The sequence below is a fragment of the Capricornis sumatraensis genome, chromosome X, assembly GCF_032405125.1.
Source record: "Capricornis sumatraensis isolate serow.1 chromosome X, serow.2, whole genome shotgun sequence".
Taxonomy (NCBI): domain Eukaryota; kingdom Metazoa; phylum Chordata; class Mammalia; order Artiodactyla; family Bovidae; genus Capricornis; species Capricornis sumatraensis.
Window position 1 is genome coordinate 132,216,265 of NC_091092.1, and position 14,101 is coordinate 132,230,365.

General features: G+C 40.6%; 1 protein-coding gene across 2 annotated transcripts in view; it reads left to right on the forward strand.

Annotated features, from left to right (window-relative positions):
• ASB11 (ankyrin repeat and SOCS box containing 11) overlaps positions 1-4,074 on the forward strand; it is a 28,889-nt gene extending 24,815 nt beyond the window's left edge. For both annotated transcript variants that reach the window (XM_068962365.1, XM_068962366.1), the window contains exons 6-7: positions 320-511; positions 3,620-4,074. In XM_068962365.1, the coding sequence (XP_068818466.1) occupies positions 320-511; positions 3,620-3,744 (317 nt within the window). In that variant the 3' untranslated portion in view covers positions 3,745-4,074. The remainder of the gene's footprint in view (positions 1-319; positions 512-3,619) is intronic.
• Positions 4,075-14,101: the final 10,027 nt, after the last annotated feature.

The following is a 14,101-nucleotide window of genomic DNA, read 5'->3' on the forward strand; positions in this document are numbered from 1 at the left end:
AAACCAATACAATATTGTAAAGTAATTAGCCTCCAATTAAAATAAATAAATTTATATTAAAATAAAAGAATACTGGAGTGGGTTGCCATTTCTTTCTCCAGGATAAAAATACTATTATTCAATACTTTTCTCATCAAAATATTTGGAAACAGTCTTAGTAGGTATTGTCGAGGGTTTAGGCTTCAGTCACATATTTTCAAAGATTTGTCAAATATGTTGTGGTGTTTAAGATGTCTTTATGGACAGCTAGCATACTTCAGGCTCATCTTGTTTCTTCACTAACGTGTAGTGTTAAATTGTGGTCATATGCTTTCTTAAGGAGCCAATGTTAACCATGGTCAGTGGCTGGACACCCCTCTCCATGCTGCCGCCAAGCAGAACAGTGTGGAAATCATCCACCTGCTGATAGACTATGGAGCTAACCTCAAATGCAGAAATGCCCAGGGCCAAAGCGCACTTGATCTGGCGGCTCCAAAGAGCAGCGTAGAGCAGGCCCTCCTGCTCCGGGAAGGTAAGGAAGGGCTGGGCATCCACTTCTCCTCCACAAGCACATGTACTCTCTCTCCTTCCTGCGTCCCTGTAGACTCTCTTACCTATTTCCTTTTCCTTTTTTTAATTGGGAGTGGCACGTGGGAGGGAGGGGGCAAGTTCTAGCATTGCCAGATGGGATTTTGTCACTTACAACAAAGGGACATTCTCATACACCTGGTATGTGGCTTTGTGCATTAACAAGAAACAAGAGAAATTTGTTTTCACCTTAAAAAGGTGGAATTGCCCTGTGTATCCTGGCATAAGCACATGATTGAGCAGACTGCTTTGAAATACTTGAAGGCAATTTAGGGGAAATGAGAAAAATTTGAGTTAGATATGGTCAAGTGGACAGAGAGTGTGTCTTTCAGAAACTGGACTAAATGGTGAAGTTGTTTGCCTATCCTCCAGCTCAGGGAGTCGGTGAATCTGTGCTCCCCATTGCCCCACGCCCATACCCACTGTGGGCTGATGAATCTCCAGATGCCGGAGGAGGGAAGGCAGGCCTCTACAAAGCTTGATATCCCAGATTCTACGGAGAACCATGCTGTGTCCCCATAAAAAGAGAACACGATCTGAGCCTCTCCCGAGCATTTGTATGCTCAGGAGACCATTAAAGTAATAGTAATTATTCAGCTTTCCATATGTCAGACAAAGAAACATTGATGCATCTCACTGAATTCTCAAAACATTAAAGCTGTGAGAACTTTATGGTAACTTGTACTTTAACCCAGCTTCAAATAGAAAAAAGAGGAGCACAAAGAGGTGGGCTTTCAGAAGGTCACACAGCTACTAAAATGTAGGACTAGGATGCTAACTAAAAACTAAGATTCTAACTTACACTCTTATTATTACTATTATTGGAGTATTATAGATTTTTGGCTTCCTTGGTGAGTCAGCTGGTAAAGAACCCACTTGCCAATGCAGGAGACACAGGAGGCTTGGGTTCGATCCCTGGGTCAGGAAGATTCCCTGGAGAAGGAAATAGCAACCTGCTCCAATATGCTTGCCTGGAAAATTCCATGGACAGAGGAGCCTGGTGGGCTATAGTCCATGGGGTCACGAAGAGTCAGACATGACTGAGCACATACACATATTGTTAATTTACAATGTCATGTTAGTTTCAGGTGTATAGCAAAATGATTCTATATATATATGATTTATATATGTATAAATATAGATTCAGTTCAGTCACTCAGTCGTGTCCAACTCTTTGCGACCCCATGAATTGCAGCACCCCAGGCCTCCCTGTCCATCACCAACTCCCGGAGTTCACCCAAACCCACACCCATTAAGTCGGTGATGCCATCCAGCCATCTCATCCTCTGTCGTCCCCTTTTCCTCCTGCCTCCAATCCCTCCCAGCATCAGAGTCTTTTCCAATGAGTCAACTCTTCGCATGAGGTGGCCAAAGTCCTGATAGATATAGATATATATGGGCTTCCCAGGTGGTACTAGTGGTAAAGAACCCACCAGCCAGTGCAGGAGATGTAAGAGACATGGGTTTGATCCCTGGGTAGGGAAGATCCCCTGGAGGAGGGCTTGGCAACCCACTCCAGTATTCTTGCCTAGAGAATCTCATGGACAGAGGAGCATGGCGGGCTACCATCCAAAGGGTTGCAAAGAGTTGGATGTGACTGAAGTGACTTAGCACACATGTATATGTATATTCTTTTTCAGATTCTTTTCCCTTATTGGTTATTATAAAATATTGTGGGATCACTGCGATACAGTACGTCCTTATTGTTTCTCGTTTTATATATACTAGTATGTATCTATTAACCCCACAGTCCTAATTTATCCCTCCCTTCCTTCCCCTTTGGTAACCATATTTCCAGTGTGGACTCTTAATGTTTTGATGCCACAATCCTGAATCTTCTGAAACAGTTTCTAATGGGGAAGAGTTTAATTTCATTCACCAGATCCGTTTTGTGAAATCACTCCCATGTCTTGTATACCTTATACCTTCCAAGTGGGAGGCTTGCGTCTATAGTTCTAGTGCTGCTTAAGCTTCATGGTGCTTACAGATCACCTGGAAATCTCCTTAAAATGCAGATTCTGATTTGGGAACTCTGGGGTGGGGCCCCAAACTCTGTATGGCCACCAGCTCCCAGATGGTGCTGATGCTACCAGTCTGAGGCACACTTTCAGTAAAACGGGTCTACATTATTTCCAGTAGTGTGTGTCCTTAATGGTTGTTCTTTGATGTGAGTCTCTACTAACACCTCCCAGTCTGGAAATACCGGGGACTTAACAACTATTAGCTAAGAATATGGTTTCTAGCCACTGTCACATTTCCTGTTTCCTTCCATCAAAGATGTTTCCAGGTCCAAGATTTGTATTTCTTCTAAACAAGTTCCTCTGCCTTCCATCTTCATAAATACAGCTGCTCACTCTAGAAGACTGAATACCAGCTACGTCAGAGGTCACTCTGAGGAGCTTTAGTTGTGTGACAGGAGAGACACTTTGCATTCTAGCTTCCTAAGGTCTTGACTAAGGGCGATAGTCTGCTCCTCCAGGTATCTTTCAGGCACATGGGTGCTCTTTGGCATTATCAATCCAAGTGTTTTCTGGCTCTCAGCCCATGAAGTCACCATTTCTCATGGGATGCAAGACGCTGTGACAGTAGGATTTTCTTGGAAAGCTTTGTATAGTTCAGTAATTACATAGATCTGTTTGTAGCAGTCTTTGTTGATACAGTAAGGAAAGGAAATAACAGGGCGTTACAAATGCCCCTGCATGCCGAGGATCCCAGCCAAATGCTCATTCAGCCTGTTCGACCATGTTTTCGACCCTGGTTACTTTGCTTTCCTTCGGGACTCAAAGCCACAGGCACGACAACTCTTTGAGACCTCACAAGACTGAGGTGCAGGCTATAACTGGGTCTAAGTGGGTGGTATCCTTTCTCCAGATCCTCTGTTGAGCTGGGATCCTTGTCAGAATGAAGGTCCCCCCTCTGAGTGTGAGTGGGGACCCAGCCAGCACCACCACAGGGGGCAGCTCAAGTCAGGAGGTCCCTGAGGCTTGACGGTCAGGCCCTGCACGTCTCCTACCACCTCCTCTGTGACCGTGTGTTTTGATTCCTCCCACAGGCCCGCCTGCTCTTTCCCAGCTGTGCCGCCTGTGTGTCCGGAAGTGCTTGGGTCGCAACTGTCACAAGATCATCCACAAACTATACCTGCCGGACCCACTGGAAAAATTCCTCCTATACCAGTAGTCCCCACTATCTATAGGAAGAGACTTGGAAATAAATAGGTTGTTGCCTGCTGTACCCAGGGTGCTTAGTGTAGACGCGCAACAGCTAGATCCTGGTATCTTCACATGAGCTAAGCTAGTTAGAGCATAACACTGATGAACTGGAGTACGTGGGGAATGGAGACCCCTGATTAGCATTCTTTTTAACCAAGGTGCAATCAGAAACCTTTTCATTTTTATTTCTCACTAAGAAATTTTAAAAAACTGTGAGATAGAGTGAAACTAGTAGGCAGTTTTTCAAGATTCATGATTCTCGATTATCTAATGGTTACCATTCTGCTTAGCATGTAGACACGTAAATCTGGGTGGATAAGATTATGATGAATATAAGTCTTCCAAGATAGATTTTTGATTCAGTTATTCCCTCCTTCCCCTTTGTTTCCTTTCATGAATAAATCTCTGCTAAAATTTTATTTCCTTGTGTTTTATTTTATATATTAAAAAGCCAAATATTTAAAACATCACAGTTAATTGAAACTTGCAGTTATTGAAGTCCTGGTTGATGTTGATTATACATGGGAATGATAATATTTTGAATGTATTAGGCTGGCCAAAAAGTTCATTTGGGTTTTCCCAGACAACGTTATAAAAACTCGAACAAACTTTTTGGCCAATTCACTATTAGGTTAAATACAGTTCATTATTAAAATTAATTTCACTTCTTTTTAAATGTGACTACAATTTTAAATTATACATGTGGTTAACATTACATTTCTGTTGATACTGTTCTAGACTTTTTCTGATTTTCATGACTCGGATATCAAATAAGTACTCATAGTTAACTGGGGGATAAAGATTAAATTCTTATTTCATATCAATTTAAAAACAAGTACTGGTTTTTAGAAAATGTTAAAACATTTCAAATGATGGTATAAAATACTAGAATAAAATGTTCATGAATATACATGAAAGGGGAGCTCTTTTCTAAGGATACTATCAAAGAAACTTTAAAGAAAAATACTGATAAATTAAAATACATATATAATATGCAGGAATTGGAGGCTTTCTGTCTTCAGAGTGTTTGCCAGAGTGCCTGTTTTGGTGTGCTTGCATCTTGCTGAATGTCTAAAGTCTGTGTTAAGCCTCAGGATATCCTAGGATGTTCAGTCTGTCTGTGGCCACAAGGAACTTGACAATCCTGTTGTTGCGTCCACTTTCGGAAATTTTCTACCATGAATTTCATGAATCATTTGTATGAACCTCCCAAATCTGTAAGTGTGTGTCTGTGTGTGTAGGGGGCGCTCTGCTCCTAAACTGAATCCCAAGAGATCACTCACCCAAACTCATCCTTCTGCATCCAGAATGGGTGTGGAACAAGTCCAGATCCCTGCAGCTTGGTGGTATTGTGAAATGGTTTATGATTGGGCACAAGATAGTCTTTATTTTTTTTTTTCCCCACAAAATAGTCTTTGCATCCCTTTGAGCCCTGAGATGAATCATCTAGTTTTTATGAGGTTATATGGCTTGTTTTTAGGGGTTCTGACCACTAATATAGATTATTTCGTTTTTTTCAGAGGATGTGGAATGTTTTATTCCCAAAGTGGTGTGATTTCTTGCCATTTCAATCCTACCTGAAGTACTCTGCAGTAACTTCTCCATTCACTCGTGCATTTTTTACTCAGCATCTATTATGTGCCAGACACAGTTTGAGGCTATGAGAAAGAAAGATGGATGAGGTCCTTGCCCTTGAAAAGCTTATGTGTCAGTGGAAGCAACAGGGTATAAGCATACACATGTCATCACGACAGGAAATGATAAAAATAAAGGAAATTGCGATGATGAGAGCCACTCTTTTAAGTAAGTTGATTAGGCAAGGTCCCTGGCTGGGTGACTGAATTTTGAAAGTATTCATGTGTGTATCTAATATTTATTATTTAGTTTTTGCTATTAAGGTTTTAGTGACTGTTTTCAGTGTACTTTTAGTACATCTTGACGGGGTTTTTTTGTGTCCTTGCTTGATTTAATGTAGCAATCCTATTACAAAAGTATTTTTTTAATTGAAGTATAGTTGATTTACAGTGTCGTGTTTGTTTCTGATGAACAGCAGAGTGACCCAGTTATATATAGCCCTTGTTTTCTACTTTCTTTTCCATTATGCTTTACTACAGGATGTTGAATATAGTTCCCTGTGCTGTACAGTGGGTCCTTGTTTATCTATTTTATCTATAGTAGTTTGTATCTGCTAATCCCAAACTCCTACTTTATCTGTGCCCCCTCTTTGGTAAACCGTAAGTTTGTTCTCTATGCCTATGAGTCTGTTTCTGTTTTGTAAGTAAGTTTATTTGTCACATTTTAGATTCCACATTTAAGTAATATCATGGTATTTGTCTTTCTCTGTCTGCTTAGTATGATAATCTGTAGGCCCATTGATGTGGCTGCACATGACATTATTTCATTCTTTTTTGAGACTGAGTAATATTCAATTGTGTATGTATACCACATCTTTGTTATACATTTATCTGTTGATGGATATTTGGGTTGCTTCCATGTCTTGGCTGTTGTGAATACTACTGCTGTGAACACAGGGATACATGTGTATTTTCAGATTAGAGTTTGCTTCAGATGTGTGCCCAGGAGTGGCATTTCTGGATCATATGGCAACTCTAGTTTTCGTTTTTTAAGGAACCTACATACTGTTCTCCATGGTGGTGGCACTAATGTACGTTCCCACCAACAGTGTAGTGGGGCTTCCCTTTTCTCCACGCCCTCTCCAGCATTTGTTTTTTGTAGATTTTTTTGATGATGGCCATTGTGACTTGTGTGAGCTGGTACCGATTATAGTTGTGATTTGCATTTCTCTAACAATTAGTGATGTTGAGCATCTTTTCATGTGCCTGTTGACTGTGTATGTATTCTTTGGAGAAATGTCTATTTAGGATTTAGGTGTTCTGCTTATTTTTTGATTGGGTTGTTTGTAGTTTTTGGTGTTGAGCTGCATGAGCTGTTTGTATATTTTGGAAATTAAGCCCTTGTCAGTTGCATCGTTTGTGATTATTTTTTCCCAGACTATAGGTTGTTTTTTCATTTTGTTTATGGTTTCCTTTGCTATGCAAAAGCTTATAAAATGGCAACCCACTCCAGTGTTCTTGCTTGGAGAATCCCAGGGACGGCAGAGCCTGGTGGGCTGCCGTCTATGGAATCGCACAGAGTCGGACACAACTGAAGTGACTTAGCAGCAGCAGCAGCTGCAGGTCTCATTTGCTTCTTTTTGTTACAAATGTATTTTTTGATTCCTGTTCTCCCCACAAACTATTTTTGTAATGATTTTCTAAGTTTCAAGCTGTTTGAAACTATCCTTTAAAATGGTGGTTTCATATTTCTTAGCTATTTCCATGTTGTTGGATATTTATTTATTTCTAATGTCTTGCTATTATAAATAATATGATTGTGAACTTCATTTTGATAAATCTTAAAACAGTTGAAGTATTTCTTAGATTTTCAGAAGTGGTATTTCCCAAGAAAACTATTTAAATAATAATATAAAATACTTTAAAATATCTACATAAAGAATCATTTTAAGGGAAAATTATTTTCATAACCAAACAAATACCACATATTATCTGTTCAAATGCCATCTGTCTCTCTACAGAGATATCTGATATATTCATCTGTATACCATGTGCCTATCATCTGTCTATCCATCCATCATTTATCTGACTGTATCCATCATCTGCCGTGACACATTATTTTAAAAACTAAGCTTGCATGTGTCACTTGAAGATGCAAACCTCAACTCTCTGAAAAGCCCGTAAATTATTTAAAAGGTTGGGTACATCATGCAACATCTCTAAGTTTTTGTTCATATTTTATTAAGGAACCATTTCTCCCAAAGTAATTCTCCTCCCTGATATTTCTAATATTGCCATGTCAAAAAACCCTGAGGTTTAAAGATAATTCTTTTTTCAATAACACTGCTCATTGCTGAGACGATTTTATGCGCTTCCCACATAGAGAACAGCTGACCCTTCAGAGACAGTGCCTGAAGTTGTCATGGTGAAGGCTGAATCATTGTCAGGGAAGGGCACTCTGTGCACTGGAGGACCTCTCATTTACTCCAATCCCAAATCCTTGCCAGGGGCTACTTGCATGGACATTTGCATGTGAAATATCAGTACATCATCTTTCTTTAGCAGAGTCTGTACCAGGACGAAGGCAGGGGTCAGACAAGGTCACGGTCACAATAGCAGCTTCATCTTTTAACATGAGTGTAACCTGTAGAAAATGATATACTACGTTTTAGTTTTCATTAATTAATTTCCTCTCCTGCCATCGTTATGTCTTGAAAATCTTTCAACTTGCAAAAAACTTGCAAGAATAATACAATGAATATTTGTCCATCTATCACTTCAATTTGTCAGTTGATAAGATTTGCCACATTTGCTTATGCCTTTTTGTATGTATATATGAACATATGTATGTGTATATATATATATATATATATACATATTTGTATGAATGTGTGTATACACACATATATAAGTAGGCCCATGAATAATGAATACCTATATACATATTTTTTTTAATGAACCCTTTGTGAGTAAACTGTGAGTTTTATAATTCTTCACCAGGGCTATGATTAGGAGGAGGTGAATGAGGCAAAAAATTTAAGGGGGCACCGAAAAATGTTATCAGGAGAAAAATCGTGCAGTATTAACAAAATTCAAATGTTAAGGGAAAAAGGTCCCCAATGACCAAAATATCAAACATTTTAATAAAGACAGGCTGTGGTTTGTTTTACAAACCTGCATAACAGTGTAATGAAAACAATGTTCCCAATCAGCCCAAGGTCCTGGGACATGGGGCTGCTGGGTTTATGAGGAATGACAGTGGCTTGTGAACAGAATTGGCAGTGCTGACTTTACATATACTCAAGCAGTTTGACCATAGAGCTTATGTTAACTTTTTCTTTTAAAAAAAATAATTATTAGGCTGCCCCAGGTTTTAGTTGTGGCATGTGGGATCTTAGTTCCCTGACCAGAAATCAAACTTGGGCTCCCTACATTGGGAGGACAGAGTCTTAACTACTGGACCACCAAGGAAGTCCCAAGTGTTTCTATTTGGTGCAAAATATGTACATAGGGACACACGTTTCTCCCCTTGGATCACGCTTCCACAAGGCTCTGCACTGAGTACTTCAAGTAAGCATGTCCTAAGAACACAGCTTCTTTGACATAAGCGTGGGCAATGCAGTGATCACACGCAGGAAGCTTGACATTGATGCACTTGGAGTATCCGATATACATCTATATTTAAATTTCTGTAGTTGTAGCACTGATGTCTTTTATGCCTTATCCTCCCTAATCAGGATCCAATCAAGGATCATCACATTTACTGATCAAGTCTCTTCATTCTCCTGTCATTTAGAAAGCCTCCCCCACCACTTCTGGGTTTTATGCCACCCCACTGGCATTTTTGAAGAGTTCAAGCTCATTGTTATGAAGACTCTCAGTTTTGATTTGCCCGATTGTTTGCTCAAGAATACTGCATTATGCCAGATTTTCAAAAAAACACATCCTTGTTTGAATCTTACTGCACTGATCTATGGAGTAAGATTGAATGACAGCTTTCTAAAGTAACAAAAGCAGCCAGCTCGGTGTGCAGAGCCAATTAGGCGGGCACAACTAAGACAGGACTTTTTTTCAGGAAAAGCAGATCACTCCAAATGACCAGAGGAGAGATGCACCTTTTAGGTTTTAAAGGTTTTGTACTTGAAAACTTGCCGGCTGGAATGACAAGAGGTTTCAGCTCTGGGGCTAACTTTGACTGATTGAAGGTGACTTCCAAGTCTCCCCAAGGTGTCAGGAGGAGTCTTGGAATCCCATGAGTGATGTCAGCCACAGATCTATAGGTGAGGGGTGGGGCAGAGTCAGTGGCCAATATTAAGTCTGCTTTTGATAAAGAATGATTATGGCCTTACTGCTGATACAGGCCATAATTCTTTTTTCTTACCTAACCTGGGCTGAGTTTCCTGAACATGCAGACAGACACAGAGACCAACTCAAATCTGGTAGATTGTTTTGCTCTTGCGGCTTCTTGTAAGACAAGCTGTTTCTCTTTAATGAAAGCTCATATACATGTAGTTCAACTTTATCCACATGTGGATCCTTAAAAATACATCAACTTCCCTCGTAATATTTTTCTAATTCCTGACTAGAACTGTTGTTACATAGTTTAAAAACAAAACAACAAACAGTTCCCATCTTCCAGTGTCCACAGGTGTTGATCAGCATTATGAGAAGATAAAATGGTGATTAATTCCTTCCCAGATGCTAAGGCAACAACCTTCAAATCTTCTTTATTGTCGTTTTGGACAATCAAGTTAACTTTGAACACAGAGAAACCTTATCTTCTTGGAATTTAATGAAAAGTAAATAAAGAAGCTTTACTATGAAGATTTTGCTCAGGGAATCGGATGCTTTCCAGCTCTCCTGCTGCACTGTTTAACTCCTCGACAGCCAGTCTACATTGGGAGTAAATTTCTCCCTTTGCCAAATACAAGGTTCATTTTTCTTCAGATCTTTCCTGATACAATAGTGAACAATGTATATATGCTTATGGCATTCTCAGTTAATTCTACAAATAGAGCTGGAGGGCAGTTTCAGTTCAGTTCGGTTCAGTAGTTCAATTGTGTCCAACTCTTTGCGACCCCATAAACAGCAGCACGCCAGGCCTCCCTGTCCATCACCAACTCCCGGAGTTCACTCAGACTCATGTCCATTGAGTCAGTGATGCCATCCAGCCATCTCATCCTCTGTCATCCCCTTCTCCTGCCCTCAAATCTTTCCTAGCATCAGGGTCTTTTCCAACGAGTCAGGTCTTTGCATCAGGTGGCCTAAGTATTGCAGTTTCAGCTTCAACATCAGTCCTTCCAATGAACATCCAGGACTGATCTCCTTTAGGATGGACTGATTGGATCTCCTTGCAGTCCAAGGGACTCTCAAGAGTCTTCTCCAACACCACAGTTCAAAAGTACCAATTCTTTGGTGCTCAGCTTTCTTTATAGTCCAACTCTCACATCCATACATGACTACTGGAAAAACCATAGCCTTGACTAGACTTACCGTTGTTGACGAAGTAATGTCTCTGCTTTCTAATATGCTTTCTAGGTTGGTCATAATTTTCCTTCTAAGGAGTAAGTGTCTTTTAATTTCATGGCTGCAATCACCATCTGCAGTGATTTTGGAGCACCTCCCCCCCAAAAAAGTCAGCCACTGTTTCCCCATCTACTTGCCATGAAGTGATGGGACCGGATGACATGATCTTCGTTTTCTGAATGTTGAGCTTTAAGCCACCTTTTTCACTCTCCTCTTTCACTTTCATCAAGAAGCTTTTTGGTTCTTCTTCACTTTCTGCCATAGGGTGGTGTCATCCACATATCTGAGGTTATTGATAATATTTCTCCCGGCAATCTTGATTCCAGCTTGTGCTTCATCCAGCCCAGCATTTTGCATGAGGTACTCTGCATATAAGTTAAATAAGCAGGGTGACAATATACAGCCTTGATGTACTCCTTTTCCTATTTGGAACCAGTCTGTAGTTCCATGTCCAGTTCTAACTGTTGCTTCCTGACTTGCAAACAGGTTTCTCAAGAGTCAGATCAGGTGGTCTGGTATTCCCATCTCTTTGAAAATTGTCCAGTTTGTTATGAGCCACACAGTCAAAGGCTTTGGCATAGTCAATAAAGCATAAATAGATGTTTTTTCTGGAATTCTCTTGCTTTTTCCATGATCCAGCAGATGTTGGCAATTTGATCTCTAGTTCCTCTGCCTTTTCTAAAACCAGCTTGAACATTTGGAATTTCACTGTTCACGTATTGCTGAAGCCCTCCTTGGAGAATTTTGAGCATTACTTTACTAGCATGTGAGATGAGTGCAATTGTGCAGTAGTTTGAACATTCTTTGGCATTGCCTTTCTTTGGGATTGGAATGAAAACTGACCTTTTCCAGTCCTGTCGCCACTGCTGAGTTTTCCAAATTTGCTGACATATTGAGTGCAGCACTTTCTCAGCATCATCTTTTAGGATTTGAAATAGCTCCACTGGAATTCCATCACCTCCACTAGGTTTGTTCATAGTGATGCTTTCTGAGGCCCACTTGACTTCATTTTCCAGGATGTCTGGATCTAGGTGAGTGGCAATTTGGCAGTATTTAAATTTTAAGTGAACTGATTAATAATTGTAGATTCATATGCATTTTCCAGAAATAATACAGAAAGGGCTCCTACAGCTTGGCCCAGTTTCCCCCAATGATAACTTTGTGCAAACTGTAGTACACTGTCACAACCAGGAAATTAACATTGAGACCATCCATCTATCTCATTCGGGATTCTCGTTTGACTTGTACCCACTCCTGTGTGTTTTAGTTCTGTAGAAAAGATCACATGTGTATGAGGCACACTCTTAGGAATCTCGCCTCTGGAAATAATTGCCTATTGTCACTGAGCCAAATTTGGGTCCACTCAGTGTGGTAAAGTCTATTGACACTGCGTTGTGATGAAGGAACATATAGCATTTATTACAGAATACCAAGCAAGGAGAATGGGCAGCTCATGCTCAAATGACCCGAACTCTCCAATGGCCTTTAGGGGAGGGGTTTTAAAGGCAGTGTGAGTGAGGGAGCTGCAGGTTGTGTGATGAGCTTGCGCACAGTTCTTGGATTGGTTGGCATCATGATGACGTTTCAAGCATCATCAACCTTTGGGTTTTGACCAGTCTGAGGTCTACGTGCTTGTGGTCATCAGTTTTCATCTGGGTGGTCTGCTTCCTGTAAAAACAACTTATGCATGTGTGTCAGACCTTTGTATCTTTTAGGGAACTGAGAGTTCAGTTAGTTTGCTATGTGGCAGATTTATAGTCTAAATTGTTACCATTTCCCCAGCCTAACAGCTACTCTTTGTTTCTAGTGTTCACGTTTGCTACTTGCTAATTCATATTGGGGAGGCCTGGGAAAGTAAAGCAAAAAGCCTTTTACTTAAAAACAGGGACACAGAGGCTTGTGTTGGGCTCCAGTTCCCCCTTTTTCTTTAATAGTCCTCTGTCTTGATGGGCACAGGTTCAGGACAAGAAAGGGAATATACTTTCAAATAGAGAGGTTAATCATAAACTTGGGGAACAGAGTTTAAGGGGGACTCAGTTTCAATATGTGCATGAAGCCATATGTAGAAATATATGAAGTGCAGTATTTTTGCAGTAGTAAAAGAAAATGGTAACACTCTGCCTCCATCATTAGGGGAATAATGAAATATTTTTGGTGTGAAATACTTAAGGAATGCTCTGCTGTAGTGAATAAAGAAAAGGACAGAGCCATTGAGTTATTCTGCTGAAATGAAAAGATCCCCAAGACAAAATAAGTATAAAAAGTGTTTGTGTTAATATAATTACAATCATGTGGAAAAGGTACAGCAATAAATGTGTATCCCCATGTATGCAGGAAAATGCATTTTAAAATATGCAGGACATTCCTCACACTGTAAACAGTGGCTCCCACATCGGTCAACTGAGGCTTGGTGAATCTGAAACAGTAAGGCTGTATCTTTGACATTAAAAATAATTGGTGATCACTGCACAAGCAGACTATGCTTGAGACTAACTCAGAGCCTTCCCGAATGGGGAAGGAAAGTCCTTTTCTACTTGGAGAGGGAATGGGAATCCAGGGGTGGCCATCAGCCTGAGCCAGCACCCAAGGGTATGGGGAAGCTGGGTGTATTTGAAAAGACACGGACAAAACCCCAAATGTTTTGTAAAGGCAAACGGGGAAAACTTCACACAGTAAAACATTTTATAACTAATCATTGAAAGAGAGCAGCTCACCTCCAGGCCCCCTTGCTGCCCAGCAATCCATTTTTCCCCCAATAGCAACCCTGAATTATTTATTTAGAAGTTAAAATATAATGTGTGGAGGAGGGTGAGCAGGACACTTAGTGCAACCCGTGCAGTCAGAAGGTAGAAACTAGAGGTTCTTTCCAAACGTGCATTTTTGTAACATATAGACACATTTTCCCATAAACTCCCAGAAAAATTGAAACCACATGTGCAGATGGTCAGGGCGTGCTGTGTAAGCTGCTGTGCAAGCAATTCAGCAGGGCTGCAGCAAAACCAGCTTTCTCAGCTCCTGGGTTCTGGGGCTTGTCTCAACAACAAGAAACCCCCAAACAACAAGTGGATCCAGCAGGGAAACAATGTTGCAGCAGACTAGCGGTCTCCTCCCCCTACCCTGTTCCCTGGGCTCTCCCAAAGTTACAGACTGTGAGTTTCCTTCCTGATAAACCTCAAGGCTTCCTCACTGATTGGTCTCAGTTTTGGAAAGGACGTGACATCAGCA